At 41.3% G+C, this 14,022-nt stretch overlaps 1 protein-coding gene across 1 annotated transcript in view; it reads right to left on the reverse strand.

The window, feature by feature from the left end:
* The window catches only part of kcnd1 (potassium voltage-gated channel, Shal-related subfamily, member 1), a 65,781-nt gene extending 52,059 nt beyond the window's left edge, over nt 1-13,722 (reverse strand). The window contains exons 1-2 of the mRNA XM_031759196.2: nt 13,538-13,722; nt 1,283-2,498 (exon numbers count right to left, since the gene is read on the reverse strand). Coding sequence (XP_031615056.1) covers nt 1,283-1,438 — 156 coding nt within the window. The 5' untranslated portion in view covers nt 1,439-2,498; nt 13,538-13,722. The remainder of the gene's footprint in view (nt 1-1,282; nt 2,499-13,537) is intronic.
* Nucleotides 13,723-14,022: the final 300 nt, after the last annotated feature.

A 14,022-nucleotide genomic window follows, 5' to 3' on the forward strand; every position in this document is an offset into this window, starting at 1 on the left:
GCAGCCCGGCATCCCGAGGATTTACATTCATATTGGACAAGCCCACAACGCATAACTTACACCCAGCAGTGACACACATAGGAGGAGGTACGTCCTCTGTTTTGCAGGGTGGATGTTAAGGATTCTTTCATGCAGGACAGCAGCAGGACAAACGGACAAACAGGTGTGTTCTGGGCTTCTTCGATCCCACACGTGTTATATTCATTAGATCCTCAGATACCCAGAAAATAACCCTTTTAGTTATTTATCAGTTATGTACGTAGGAAATTATGAGCATGGCATACATGATGGCAACATGGTGCCCAGCTCCTCGGTTTTTTCCTTTCCTCCCGGATTTATTTTCCTTTGAACGTTGCCCAGAACGACTCTCACATATGAGATTCTTAATCTCAACATTAAATTTAATCTCAACAGTTAAATTTTCTGAAACAGAAAATTATTTACTAAAGAAATATCTGATGTTCATACATAATGGTGCTTTATTAGAGGTTAAGTTTTTATGCATTTCATTTGTCAGTTAATCCAAATCATTTTTATTCAACAAGTTTTGATTTTTCCATCCTGTTAAATGTAATAATTTTTAATTTATTTCTCTTTTTGTTGTTTGCTTGTCTGTGTTTTGATTTTTAGGGTTTCGTATTGTTTATTGAAAGGTCAAAAAGTCTTTCTTGGTACTCCAACTTCCACTCACAATTTAAAGTAAAATGGGAATTTAACTTGGTCCTAGGTGAGAATGTGAGTGTGGATGTGGATGGATGGAAGTTCATAACACACAGTAAGTGTCCTTTACACTAAAAACCAATCAAAACAACCTCATATTATATTTCACTTACAGTTTATATATAAACTTTACAGTTATAGTTTTACTTTTAATCTATTAAGTATGTTTGGGGAGTGTAATGGAAGGCACTGGTTTTGATGGGATTCTTACTACATCTTTTCATTCTTGGTGAGGAAAATTGAAAAGATGTCCCAAAAGGTTGATTCTGTTTATCTGGATGCTACTTTTGGCATTTACGTACCTGGATGATTGAGCATGCATCAAGAAATTGAAAAGATGTCGTTTTTATTTCATGTTTTTAAAATAAATTCTTTCTTTCTTTTTTATTGTTTTGAGTTCAAACTTTGATGTTCAATGAAAATAGTGTAAATTTGCTCTTTACATAACTCAAACCTAAAGTCAGTCACAAAGCTTTGAACTGTGAATTCACACATTTCTGTAACTTGCAGCCACTTTTTTGAAAGCATTTTTAGAGCATGCTCAGTGGACGCCAGCACCCACCTGGAACCTGACCCCGCTGACGTTGAGATACAGAATCTCATCCGATCTGGACGAGTTGTCCACTGGAGGTTTGGGCATCGTCTTTTTGGCCAGCGGCAGCCAACCCACTGCCGCCGCCCGTGCAAATGGCAGCCATGTCGCCACGCCGGCTGCCATGTTGTATCAGAGCGCCCCACCTGTAGAGTCTGAGAGTTCTGTCCTCGTCGAAGGAGGGAAGAGCGGATGGAGCTAATGAAACTCTGTATATTGGCTCGGTTAAAGCCTTGCTCACTTCTTCAGCTGCCCCGATTTCCTTTGGCGGTCTGGGCAGTGAGATACGAGGTGGTTGGACATGTTGGGGGGGAAGGAAAGGGGAAGGGAGGGGCCAGAGTGCAGTTGGGTGTCAAGCCATGAAAAAAAGCTGTAAAGGGGCAGGAAAGCAGATCGATGGACAAACGTGAGGCCTGTCTTTTTATTTTGTTGCAATTTGGATGGTCTTCTGGTGACGCCGTCCCTTCTCTTCCTCTCCGTCTAGCCTGCGAGACACTTCTCAGGGTAAATGCTGCTTTTTTAAAAATATTTCTCTGTTTCTCTACAAGTTCCTCTCAGTCCCGTTGTTCTAAACAGTATGCTCTTCTTGAAAATATGAACTCTCTTGATAGGAAAACATAATTTCTTGAAATCTCAGCAGTCTTAGCACAATAGATTATGTGTAAAATAATAATAAAGTGGTTCTTTGATATTGCCGTCACAGGTTTATTGCTGCAGGGATTTACAACAAAAGGCAGAAAGATATGAATCCAGGTAGGGAAGCGTTAAAACATTTGTGTCTGGCCTCCTCCCTTTCTCTCGCTCTCTCTCTGTCCGACTCTAGCTCTCTCACCCACCCTCTTTCCCTGTGAAGACTGATTTGTTGCAGCACCGCAGCCTTTCAAATTCTTATTAAATTGTGATGATGGTCCCTGAAGTTGCAAGATAGACAGAATCGCCTGTGTTGCCTCCCTCCCTCTAAGTGTTTCTCAGCTGTGGAGATTATGGTTGTGCAGCCTCACGCTTCCTCTTGTTCTCTTTCTGCTTTTGCTTGCTGTTTTCCCCTTTATCTGTCTCTGTGTTTTAGTCTCTCCCTCTTATTGAAGTTGCCGGGGCATTAGTGGTGGGGAAAGAGAGACACCAGCTTTGTTTCTGAGTGTAGAAGAGACGTCAGGCGCTCCTTTCTCCATGTCCATGTATGGTTGTCCTGTCAGAAAACACACAAACAGAAAAAGAAGCAGAGAGTGAGAGACAAACCAGGAGGAGAAGGAGAAATGAAGGAGGGAAGAGACTGAATTTAGAGAGAAAAGAGGAGGTATGGGTGGGAAAAAGCTGAAGAGAGGTAGGAACTGCAAGGGTCCTTACAGGGAAGAAAGACTTTGTTTTTTTGGTGTATTGTACTACAGCCAAGAGTCTTTGTTCCTAATTCGGGAGCTGATTTGTGTGGATTTGGGTAGCCAAGTGTCCGGGAATGCAACAGACGTACCGGAACACACAAACTGACCCAGACCACATCAAAGAGCCCAAATCTGATTTAATCAACCTGTTTAATGGCCACTGTCAGTTGTTATTAGTCCCATTTGTATGAAGTAGGTCCCTCATCTACCTAATAGACAGCCCAGTAGGCAGACGTTAATCACTGTAATCAGTGATAAACACAGAGCAACCAAACTATACATAAATTTCCAGTGGTTGTGTGGAGAAGTCTGTGAAACATTACGTGTTAAATGTGCTGGCAGGGTAGCATGTTCTGCATGTGAATATCCCTGAACTGAGATCTTCCCGACACTAAAAGAGCAGTTTTGTTCATGACCTATCGCTGGTTTAGGAATCAAAACCTTCAGGAGTCAAAAAGGTGCCCACATGGGTAGGTAAACAAGACGAACAGACACTGAGACAACAACTGAGGAGAAGTGCTGGACTATTTATACACATTAGCTAATCAGGGAATGGGAAACAGCTGGGGGAAATGAAACACAGGTGGGAGTAACCACACAGGTGAAGACAATCAATGTCAATGATGCAGGAGAAATAAAAGCAAACACCCAACAATAAGCTCAAAGCAACGGGACCACAAAGGGATCATATGTAACTGATATTTTTCAACCTGGTTCTGGCCTCATTACATCCACTCTACACTGGTCCATCCATCCATTCATCCGTGTCCAAGCTGTAGCTGCAGCAATTTAAGCAGAGATGCTTTGACCTCGCTCTCTCACCACGCAAAGAGATCTACAGAGTGGTTCTGCCAAGGTGACCTCCTATTAGACATGCTTGAAGTACCTCACATAGGAAACATCTATGAGGCATCCTGCTGACATGCCCAAATCACTTCAACTCCTTCTTTAGATCTCTAAACCCCCTCCCAAACGAGCGGGTGAGCCAGTGGTGTGGTTGGTATATCAATCGTTGGCCACTCGATATGTGAAAGTGTCCTCTGAACCCTGGACTCTGAAGTTCTATTTCTTATGAGCCCTGTGCTTGGCAGGTCTACCATCAGTAATTTGTGAATGGAAGAATGAAAACCGCCTCAGAAAGTAGTTATTAGAGCCATTTTCAAATGTGTTACAAAAACAAACTAAACAATGACAGAAAAATTGGAAAAGAGAAAAAGGTTGCTTTTAAAAAAATTTCCGAATTACATTAAACACATTTTAAATAATAACACATATAATGGTTTTTTAGACAAAAACTTGTTTTGGAGATCTATCGGAATTTCAGGAGCAGGACCACGCCTCCAAACACGCTCCTTCCGGCTCTCATCTATATAGGTTCCCTCAGTTCTGCAAGCTGGTCATTCTCGTTTACGTGCCCCACCCTCCCCCCTCCTTGTTCTCCATTCTTAACTTCTTCACTTCTCTTTAGTACATGGGGATCTGCCAGGCCCGGGAGCCGTCGCCAGTCCCCTTTGAGGCCTTCCCCAAACCGCAGCTCAATTCATGTCAAAGCATTCACCTTTACCTACTAAAACATTGTCAAACCTAAAATGAGGACGTGGGCCCAGCAAGTGAATTATCATTAAATCTAAACGAATACTTTTGATTGGATAATGGACAGTATGTATATCTCATGTCTGTTTATCGATCCTCTTCGTCCTTCTCAAACTTCCCCTGAGGGCTGTACAGCTGAAGCTCTGTTCATGTGTTTAAGATGAAGATATAAGGCTTCAGGTTATTAAAGATGTTTTTTATGATGAGACGAGCAGCGTATCCTCAGTCTGCCGAGGAAAAACATCGCTGGCCATCTCCCTCTTTCTCTCTCTTTATTTCTCCCACTGCGTTCTTCACTCAATAAAGCAGACACAATAAAGTTTCCTGTGAAACTCCTCACCATCAGATGAAAAGTTATTGTCATGCATTTATTGCATAAAGTCCACAGTGGGAGCAATAAAACCGCTGCTTCCTCAGGTTTAAGTTGAATCACACTGAATCTGCCGTCTTCGGGAAATTTAACCTCTTAAACCCCGAAAAACCTTTGTGATGATCAACAAACATTAACTACTACTGCTCATAGGTTTTTGACTATGAGGCTGTCATTAGAATGACATCCCAATGATACTAAAAGCAATTGTGAATATCTTTAGTTTTTATCTGTCTGTCTTCATATAGAATTTTTACCTGCATGCAAAAAAAAGTCTCCTCAAATATGACTTAGAAATCAGACTAAACTAAAACTAAAAATCAAAGTTACTTTTCTTTTGTTTGTAACATTGTTTTTTGTGTTATCAAATAAGCATCATTATTGTATGCAGTTTACTTTGCACTACCTTTACTTCTAATTAGTAGAATACTTCCATACTGTAGTATTGCTGCTGTTAGTACTTTAGTTAAACATATTAAGCAAACACAGTCACCTGCCTGTGACTGTTACCTGTCCTACCGCGGTAAAGTCTCCAGTGTGTGTCTGCTGATGAATTATGAATACACTTTCAGCCTGACTAGTTTAGTTTAGCTGCACTGCCTCAGTTACCACTAAGCACATACAATCCACCACAGAGACAGACACACAGACACACACACGCACACACACACACAGCTTCCCTGCACTCAGTGGTGAACGTGCTCTAAGTTGAGCTTTCCATCATCTCAGCAGGAAAGCTTTAACTGCACAGTAACATTCAGTCACTCTGTCATGACGCTTATTTCTTTTCTCTATATTTTCACTGGTAATTTTTTATCAAGGCTTAAATGTTACAACTGTGTTGGGCCAAAATGTTAATGAACAAGGAGGTGATATCTACCGTATACATTTGCATTAGGGCATTATTGATCTTGAGTACCGAGTCCATGTGTGAATACAGCTTTGATTAGAATGAGGAAAATACTGTTGTGGGATCAAATGTCTCTTTTTATCGAGTGCTTTTAAACGTGATACCAAGTGTCCTTCACAAGCATCAATATGTGATGAACTGGAAGTAAAACCTTCCTCCCTATTGCCATCGTCCAGTGCATGGACTAAAGCCAAAGAGTGCTTTGATGAAATGGCAGCGTCTGACTTCCTGGGAATGATAACAGGTTGGTGTTGTTTTATATGCAAACTGAAAAAACACATTAAAATCAGCTAAGGAATCTCTTCCCTGTGATTCATTTGGTAATTTGAGTTAAATGGCCAAGAATATAGAGGTTAGGTTCTGAAATGGGTATTTCAGGTTAGTTCAGCAGTTTCACTTCCAGAAGAATGTCCTTGAAGCACCACACGAGGTGAGTAATGTCTGTAGTAAACAGCTTAAAAAGCTGAAAGGCTTTCTGTTTCTGGCACGTGTTGGACAGTCTTTTTCCACCTGCAGTTCTTTCCTCAGTCTGCAGGCCTGTAGTAGACCCATCTGCCCATCCTCTCTGTGGGAATCCCTGCTGACATCATGGTTTCTGAGTGAACATTAGATATTTACAGCACCCGCATAATGCCTTTTATCTGCAGCCACTGCTCTGGGATTGGCGTTTAGCTCCCATCAAGCAGCTGGTGCTGCACCTTCGACCCTTCTGGTAATGTGTTGGCTGCTGGTTTTATGGTCATTACCACCCAAGAGCCAAATCCCAAAAGCTTGAAAGAGTTTCTACAATTCAAAGAACATAAACAACTGAAGTTTCAGAATAAAAGTCAACATGTTATAGTCCTGCATTTATTTTAAAGTATGTCTGTACAGTGAACTGTGTTCACATGTAATCCATTTCCCCATCAGTCACTGTGTTGTCTGTACAGCTTAAAAGCTTTGAGCAAACCTGAAAGGAGTTCTCCTTTAATGGCATCTGCCTGATTGCTCTATTTGTCTTCTACATTCGTCTGTTTGTGATTATGAAATGAATCAGCTGAAGTAAACAGATACATTATTCAATAGTGGGACCAGTAGTGTGTTTAGATCAGGTAAAGAGCTTCCATCATTCAGTGGGCTTCCTTTTAAATGTTCAATAACACTTTATAATAAAACCTGCATTCAAATGTCTAATCCCATCCATCCATCCATCCATCCATCATCCATCCCCTTCCTCCCACACAGGTCTGATATGGCAGGCCCAGACATTCATCTGCCCGACCACATCATCCCAAAGCAATCAAGCAGCGCACCCTCCACTCCGTGGTTGTGCCTAGAAACTCTGTACATAAAACTTGTGACAGAAGTGGTGACAAAGGGCAGCCCTGCTGGAGTCCAGCACCCGCAGAGTATGAGGCTGACTAGCAATGTAGTTCAGGCTCTCACTACAATTGCACAGATGCAAAGTACCCTGTGCAAACAAGCGCGACAATTCAAAAGCATCCCCAGAGGACAACCAGAGAAACGCGGTAATATTCGGTCTCCTAGTGTGGAAACACTCGTACACCAGTTGGGTAACAAGCTGCTCAAGTGTAATATTTAACTAATAAATAATCACAATATTGGAAATTTGTTTGGAGAGAAACTTCTTCATAGACAGATGCATCAGGAAACATGAAACACCACAAGCAGGAGATGTTCATTTAGATCAATATGCAATTTTCTTGTTAACTCCACCAAATCCCAGCAACTTCGTCTGCAAGGTCCTGATGCTGCTGATTATACGGTGACTCTGGGTACAATCATCAGGATTTTCATCCCCTTCAGGCAACCTTGTAAAGTAAGCAAAGCAGTTCCTTAATTTCCTTTTTTTTGTCTTGTAAATGAGAGTATCCGTGGAAAGGGATTTTTTTCCCTCTAGGAATATCACCTTCTGCTTCACGCTCATACAAACGGCCACAACTAAATAAAGTGTAAACAGCATAAAACTCGATCCACTGGTGACAAACCTTTCAGTAAAATCATAAGTCTGCTCTTCTTCACATAAACTGATCAATAACAGGAAAACAACAGGTCTCCGATCACTGATCGATGGAGCAGAAAACATGCTTCTGAGTACTAATCAATAAAGAGAAACTAGGCTTTCTGCTCACGGATCAATAAAATGTTTGAAAGTCCTCGGGAAGTGCGGTGGGGACTTTTCAGTCTTTCTGATTTTTTTGATCTCTTCTTTGATCTATTTTTATGTTACTTTTCTCAAATTAGGATCATTGCTCCTAAAATAAAACTTAGGTTAGTGTTTCTGCTTAATGTTACATCTGCGTTACACAAATGAAGCCTACTTTTATTATACTTTTGGTCATCGGTTCTTCAAAATTGAAGTTTTGCTTTGAAGGATACTGTTCCACTTTCAATGTTTTGCATTGTACAGTATTTTTACGGGCATGTGTTTGGTATATTTTAGGTTCAGAAACTGTTTTTGTTATCATTTTTGTTAAGTGCTAAGTACTCCCTTATTTTTCCACCTTTACCTATTCATGTATATACTTTATCATGCTTTGATGCAGTGTTGTCCTGCTGTTCCATCGTTCAGTGCAAATGTTTGTAGAACTTGCCAAACACCAGACACACGCAAATCTGAGGTCAGTAAACTCAATAAACAGCTGTCCACCCATCCATCCACCCTGACCTCCACCTGTCATTATTACTACGGCTCTGAGAGGGTGCTGTTAAAAGCAGTTCTGTTGTCTCAGATGAAGGCTGGATGCTTACTATGCTTACTAAAAAATATTACATATAAATTGTAAGAATTCACAGATGAAATGAGGTTGTTTTAAATGGGAGGAAAGCTTCTGAAACAGTAGGAGCAGCGTTTCAACTGGAGTGGAAACTTCTGTTCCCACACAGACACTCACAGAGTGATGGAGGGCAGCACATGGCCGGCCAGTCTAAGTGTTTGTGTGAAACCATTAGACGGCCATCACTGAGCAGCGCTTCACTGCGGCAGACACACACACACACACACACACACACACACACACACACACAAACAGTTCAGTACAAGCAAAAGAATACAGTATCTGCACAAAAGTGGATATAATGATTAACCGAAAATATGTCAGCTGACAAATGCAAACAAAAGCAAAATGATTCACCCAATCATCCATCCACCCATCTGTTCATCCACCCACCCATCCACCCGTTACGTGCTGCTGAATCACAGTCAGGTGGCAGCAGCATTTTCCAGCCCCACCTGGAGGATCCTGAGGATTTCCCAGACCAGATGAGACATATAATCTAACGCCGGGTTCTGGTTCTGCCCCTGGGTCTCCTTCTAAAACTGCAAATGTTCAGAAAACCTGGAAAGTAAGGAGATCAGGATGCATCCTGATCAGATGTCATGTGGCTCCATGCTCCACTCCTTTGCACACCAACATGCAACCATCCAAAAATCATGAGCACGTCTCAGGGTCTAATACTTCAGAAGCTTCACATTCACAGCTGACTCTTTTTAAACATCATCATAATCATAATGTCACCATTTTTCTGATGAGAATATATGAACTTTTTATATTAGTATAAACTGCCAACAAATCCAGCTGAAAAGACCTGAACTGGCTGCTCCTCCTGTCATTAAAATCCCATCATCTTCCTGTTTTGTTTTGTTTTGTCTGCCTGAATCTCACCATCTGTACATATGCTGGTGTTACCCACCAGAACAGTAACTTAAATCAGCATGGAGCTGCTCACAAATGCAGCGATAGTAGTTTAATAATAGTTGATGATACCTGCTGACCACTAGAAGGTGCCAATGTCCTGTTAATACCTGTTGCTGCACCTGATGATTAGCGGCTTGTAATGTTGGCTCTGTACATTCGAAGGTCTTAGACTCAAGTTTCTTCACTTGTATTAAAAGTATTACGTGGTACGAGAAGTAGAAGTATAAAAAAGTAGAAGTAAAATATAAAGCTGGCTGAGGTTTCGCCTTTCATGTTGTACCTGAGAGCCTGGAGCTGGACCGGACACATGGAAGATCGCACTTCTAGCCTTCACTGGACCTCAGGTGTTAGAAGAGTTCAACACATTTTGTAACAACCTTGTCAAACCTGTGTTGGTTGTTCACCAACGCAGGTTTGACAAGGTTGTTGAGAAATTTCATGAACACTGTTCATTTAGTTGCACACAGAGCTATTGAAGCTTTGATTCTCTTATTATAGACCTGGAGTTAAAACCTATTAGACATTTTATATTTTATTTTCAACCTCTGCTGCCTTTGCTGTCTTTTCCTTTTTTTATTTTTAAAGTGAATGACGTCAGGGATTATCCGGTATTAAAGCTCCTACAGGTTAACCCATTCTATGAAGACATTTTTACATCATCTCATGAACAATTTAGAATTTAAATTATTTTATCAATGTTTCCATTCACTGTTGTGTGGAATAATGTTGTTGGCTAATAAAGATGATCAGCAGGTACAAAGAGATGACACCTGAAACATTGTGGAAAACATATAGAAAGATATTTTCTTCCTATTTTTTCCAAATGACTGCTGCAAACTGTTGCATCTATGTGGAAAACCAAAATGACGCCCATACATTCAAAGACATATAACGAGGCTGGCAGCTGTTGACTCACTGGTCTTAGCACCTACATGCTGATTAGCACTTACTGTGAGGTTATTTTATGCTCCAGATTGATGTCCTGTTCTGTGCAGGAGAAGATAATTTAAATTAACAAAGAAACACAGGGAGGACAGGAGAAAAGTGGTGGCAAAAGGCAGCATAAATTTTGCATAAATGCACCAGGATGCATGTTATCGGAACATGCAGAGCGCAGCTGCACTTTCAGATAACATGCAGCTCCACGCTCACTGCTGAGAGCTGTGTCCATTTTTTGCACAAGGACTGATCTATAGCCCGCTCAGAGCATTTAAATCGTGCACATGTGCTATTTTATGCTATTTCCTGTGTCGTTCATTTATATCTAGTGGCTGCTCTAAACTTTTAGTTGACACAGTCGCATCCACTCACTGAGGTGAAGAGCCAGATATGTGTTTGTTCTTAAAATTGAAAGATTTGCTTCTTAGTTTGTGCTCTGGCTGCAGCCAGTGTGGCATTACTGTCACACATCAATGTACCCGCTAGCTTTTTGTTACTAAAGTGGCCACTGTTAGGTTTTTAGTGCGTACTTGACTCACTGAACAATCAAAACCATATGGTATGAACACGTTTCTCTGACAGTTCAGATCACTAACATCATGTTTACTCCGTGTGCAAATAGCACTGAATACTGACTTTTCATCAGCAAGTTGCACATAAAACATCTGGAAAGGAAACTCTTCTAACAGAAACATGTTGCATGTTAGAGACTAGATTTGAAAAGTATTCTGGTTTCTGATATGAAACTTTTTTAGCATGTGGCTAAAGGCTAGATTATACTCCATTGCGGACGCTGGACAGCTGGAGACCCCACGGCCGAGTCATTCCTGTTACATTGTTTGACATCTGCCTGATCCAAGTGGACCCTTACTGCCTTGCAGATGTGGAAAGTAGAATTCCTTCTTCAAACTCAACATAACATTACTCCCTGCCTCTAAATATTGACCTTAGGGATGATAGGAGGTTAATCCCAAGCTGTCAAATTTTATTTACACAGTTTAAATGTCAAAAGATGCCCTCCACCATCTGAAAAAGATTCCATGAGACCAGGAGTGACCAGCCACTCTGGTAATCACGACTATGGAGGCAAAGCTCGCTGCAGATGAGTTCCAGTTTTTTGTTAACCCTGTAAAAGTGTGTATTCTAGCATTAATCGGGATATTTTCTTTTAACAGTGATTATAAACAAAACTTATTATGAGAAAATAAGGCAAAGTCTCAAAACAACCTTTCATCTACTAATTGGAAGGTTGGTGGTTCAATCCCTGGCTGCTCCAGTCTGCATACCAAATATCATCTGGCAGGATACTAACCCCATCTCCGATGCATCCGCTGGAGTGTGAATGTGTGTAAATGTTCAATAGAAAGCACTTATGTAGAAAAACTATAGAAAAAGTTTTTGTATGAGCGGCTGAATGAGGTGAGTGCTCAGGTAGAGTAGAAAAGCTCTATATTAGAACCAGCTCACCTTATCCTGCATGCTAGAAAATACACAAATCCCTGCTTAATAGAACTGCATTAATTCTGTGCTGTAGTCCATCATGCTAATGTAATGCTCTGTAATTGCATCAAGCTTGCTAATGCATTGCCAGTCTTCCTGAAATGAAGACATATGCCAGTTTTCTCATTTTCACAGCTCTGATCATCGGCTTGGAAGTCTTCAGCCGTTCCTGCGTGCGTTCCAACACAGTCGACTCACTTCCACTCACGATGGCAGAGCAACACAAACACACCAGAGCAACATCGCCCAGTACAGCAAAGGTTCTTATCCAGTGGATTAAATGTGCTGCCAAGGAGGAGTTGACCAAACTCACATTGATTAAGTATTGCATATGTGTCATATCAGGATATTCTGTAGAGTTTAACCAAAAAACTGTTAAAGCAAAAGCACATCACAGCCTGTGTTCCTCTTTCACTGTAAAACCTCCAGTGAAATTTGTTCAGCTACCAAAGTGTGCACGTCGCATTAAAAAGCAACCTTAAAACCAGTTAAAGGCCTGTGCAGCATCATGTTAGCTATGAACTGGCATAGATTAAATTTGAAGACGTTTCACATTAGATTATTTACCGTCTGTTTCTCAGCAGTCAGCTGAGAAACAGACCGACTGCGTCACTGACACAAATCAGGACCAGCTACCATGAAATAGTCTGATAACGCAGTGACTTCACAACAATCTTTATCTTTGATAAGAACAAAAAAAAACCATTTATTTAGCCTAAAATGTTTATTTTCTTAAAGAACGTTGTACTGGAAACAACGGTGTCCACATTTAGGAAACCACAGAGCCTTATAGGGAAAAATGACATTTTTAACATGTTCCCTTTTTGGACGAAACACATACTGCCACAAAATAGTCATCTATCCACCGATGAAATAAGTCCCCAAGAATGCACTGTTTACTTGAGCGTCTGTTTCAGAATAAAAACATCAACTTTTACATGAGTGAGGTGTTTTTAAAAATGTACACCTTTCGTAATGGATTGAAGCCAGACGTGAGGTCACAAAGTATCAAGACTACAAAATACATTTGAGCGTGCAATGCCATCAAAAATTGCTGACTTGCATGATTTAAATCTTTCCTTCAGACTCTCAATGAAACTTTAAAAGGTAAAAAGATACAATAAGTGAGTTAGGACTGCCTGTTGGACAGGTTTAAAGAGTTTCAGGACTGCAGAAGCAGGAGGTGTGTGAATATTAATGAGCACAGTGTGTGCACATGTATGTGTGTGCACGCATGCATATGACAAGTGTTCAGGCGGCAGGTGTGTGTGCGTCTGTGTGTGTATGCGAGACTGCTAACCACTGTTAATAGCAAACACACAGAACTTCATCACTAATTCATACAACTGGATTACGTCAACCTCAACACACAGACACAGACACACACAGACACACAGGAAAATTATCCACATTTATCAGCTTCTATCTTCAATCTAAATCTTAATCTTGAGGTTTTCTCTTAATTATTTGTCATAAATTGGCGCACTTGCTGTCACCTGTTTATCCCAAACACCTCAAACCTTTCTTTTCTATTGTATTTTATTCAGTTCTATTCTTCCTCCCTCGTCCTGTTCTGCTGCTTTTCCATCTATAGTTTTTAGTCACATATACCACTTTTTCTTCTTTGCTCCTCTTTATTCCAAGTTTTCTACTCTGATTTTATTCTCTTCACCTCCTCGCTCCAAACTCTTTCTCACCCCCCACCCCTCTCCACCCCCACCCCTCTCCACCACGCCGTCCCGTCCCGCTCCTCTTCCTCCACTCGACTTTTCCACTCCCTTCTTATTCTATTCTCAGCAGTGGTAGCGATGTATCTGGAGCAGTTTCCATCCTACTTACCACAGCTGCTGGTGCGGCTGCTGATGATGATGATGAAGGTGAAGAGTAAGGCGAGGAGGAAGAGGAGGCAGGTTTTCCAGGTGAAACCACGGTGGACAGATGCAGGAGGACAGAAGAAGAAGAATAAAAAAGAAGAAGAAGAAGTAGGAGGAAGAAGAGGAGGAGTGTTGTTTTACTGTCTCAGATCTGTCCTGCTCTGCTGCCGCGGCAACAACCACATCTCCTGTCATCCCTCTCTCTCTCACTCTCTCTTTCTCTCTCTCTCTCTCCCTCTCTCTTTCACTCTCTCTCTCTCTCTCTGTGGCTCCACCTCCTCCTGTTTGCTTGCTTGACCCTCCCCTTGTCTCCTTTTTGTTTTCTCACTCTCCTCTCTCTCTCTCTCTGTTCGTTGTCATTTCTTGCTCTCTTCCTCGTGTCCCTCCCTTTTCTCATCACACACACACACACACACACACACACACACACACACACACACACACACACAC

The sequence above is a fragment of the Oreochromis aureus genome, linkage group 20 (genome assembly GCF_013358895.1).
Source record: "Oreochromis aureus strain Israel breed Guangdong linkage group 20, ZZ_aureus, whole genome shotgun sequence".
Taxonomy (NCBI): Eukaryota; Metazoa; Chordata; class Actinopteri; order Cichliformes; family Cichlidae; genus Oreochromis; species Oreochromis aureus.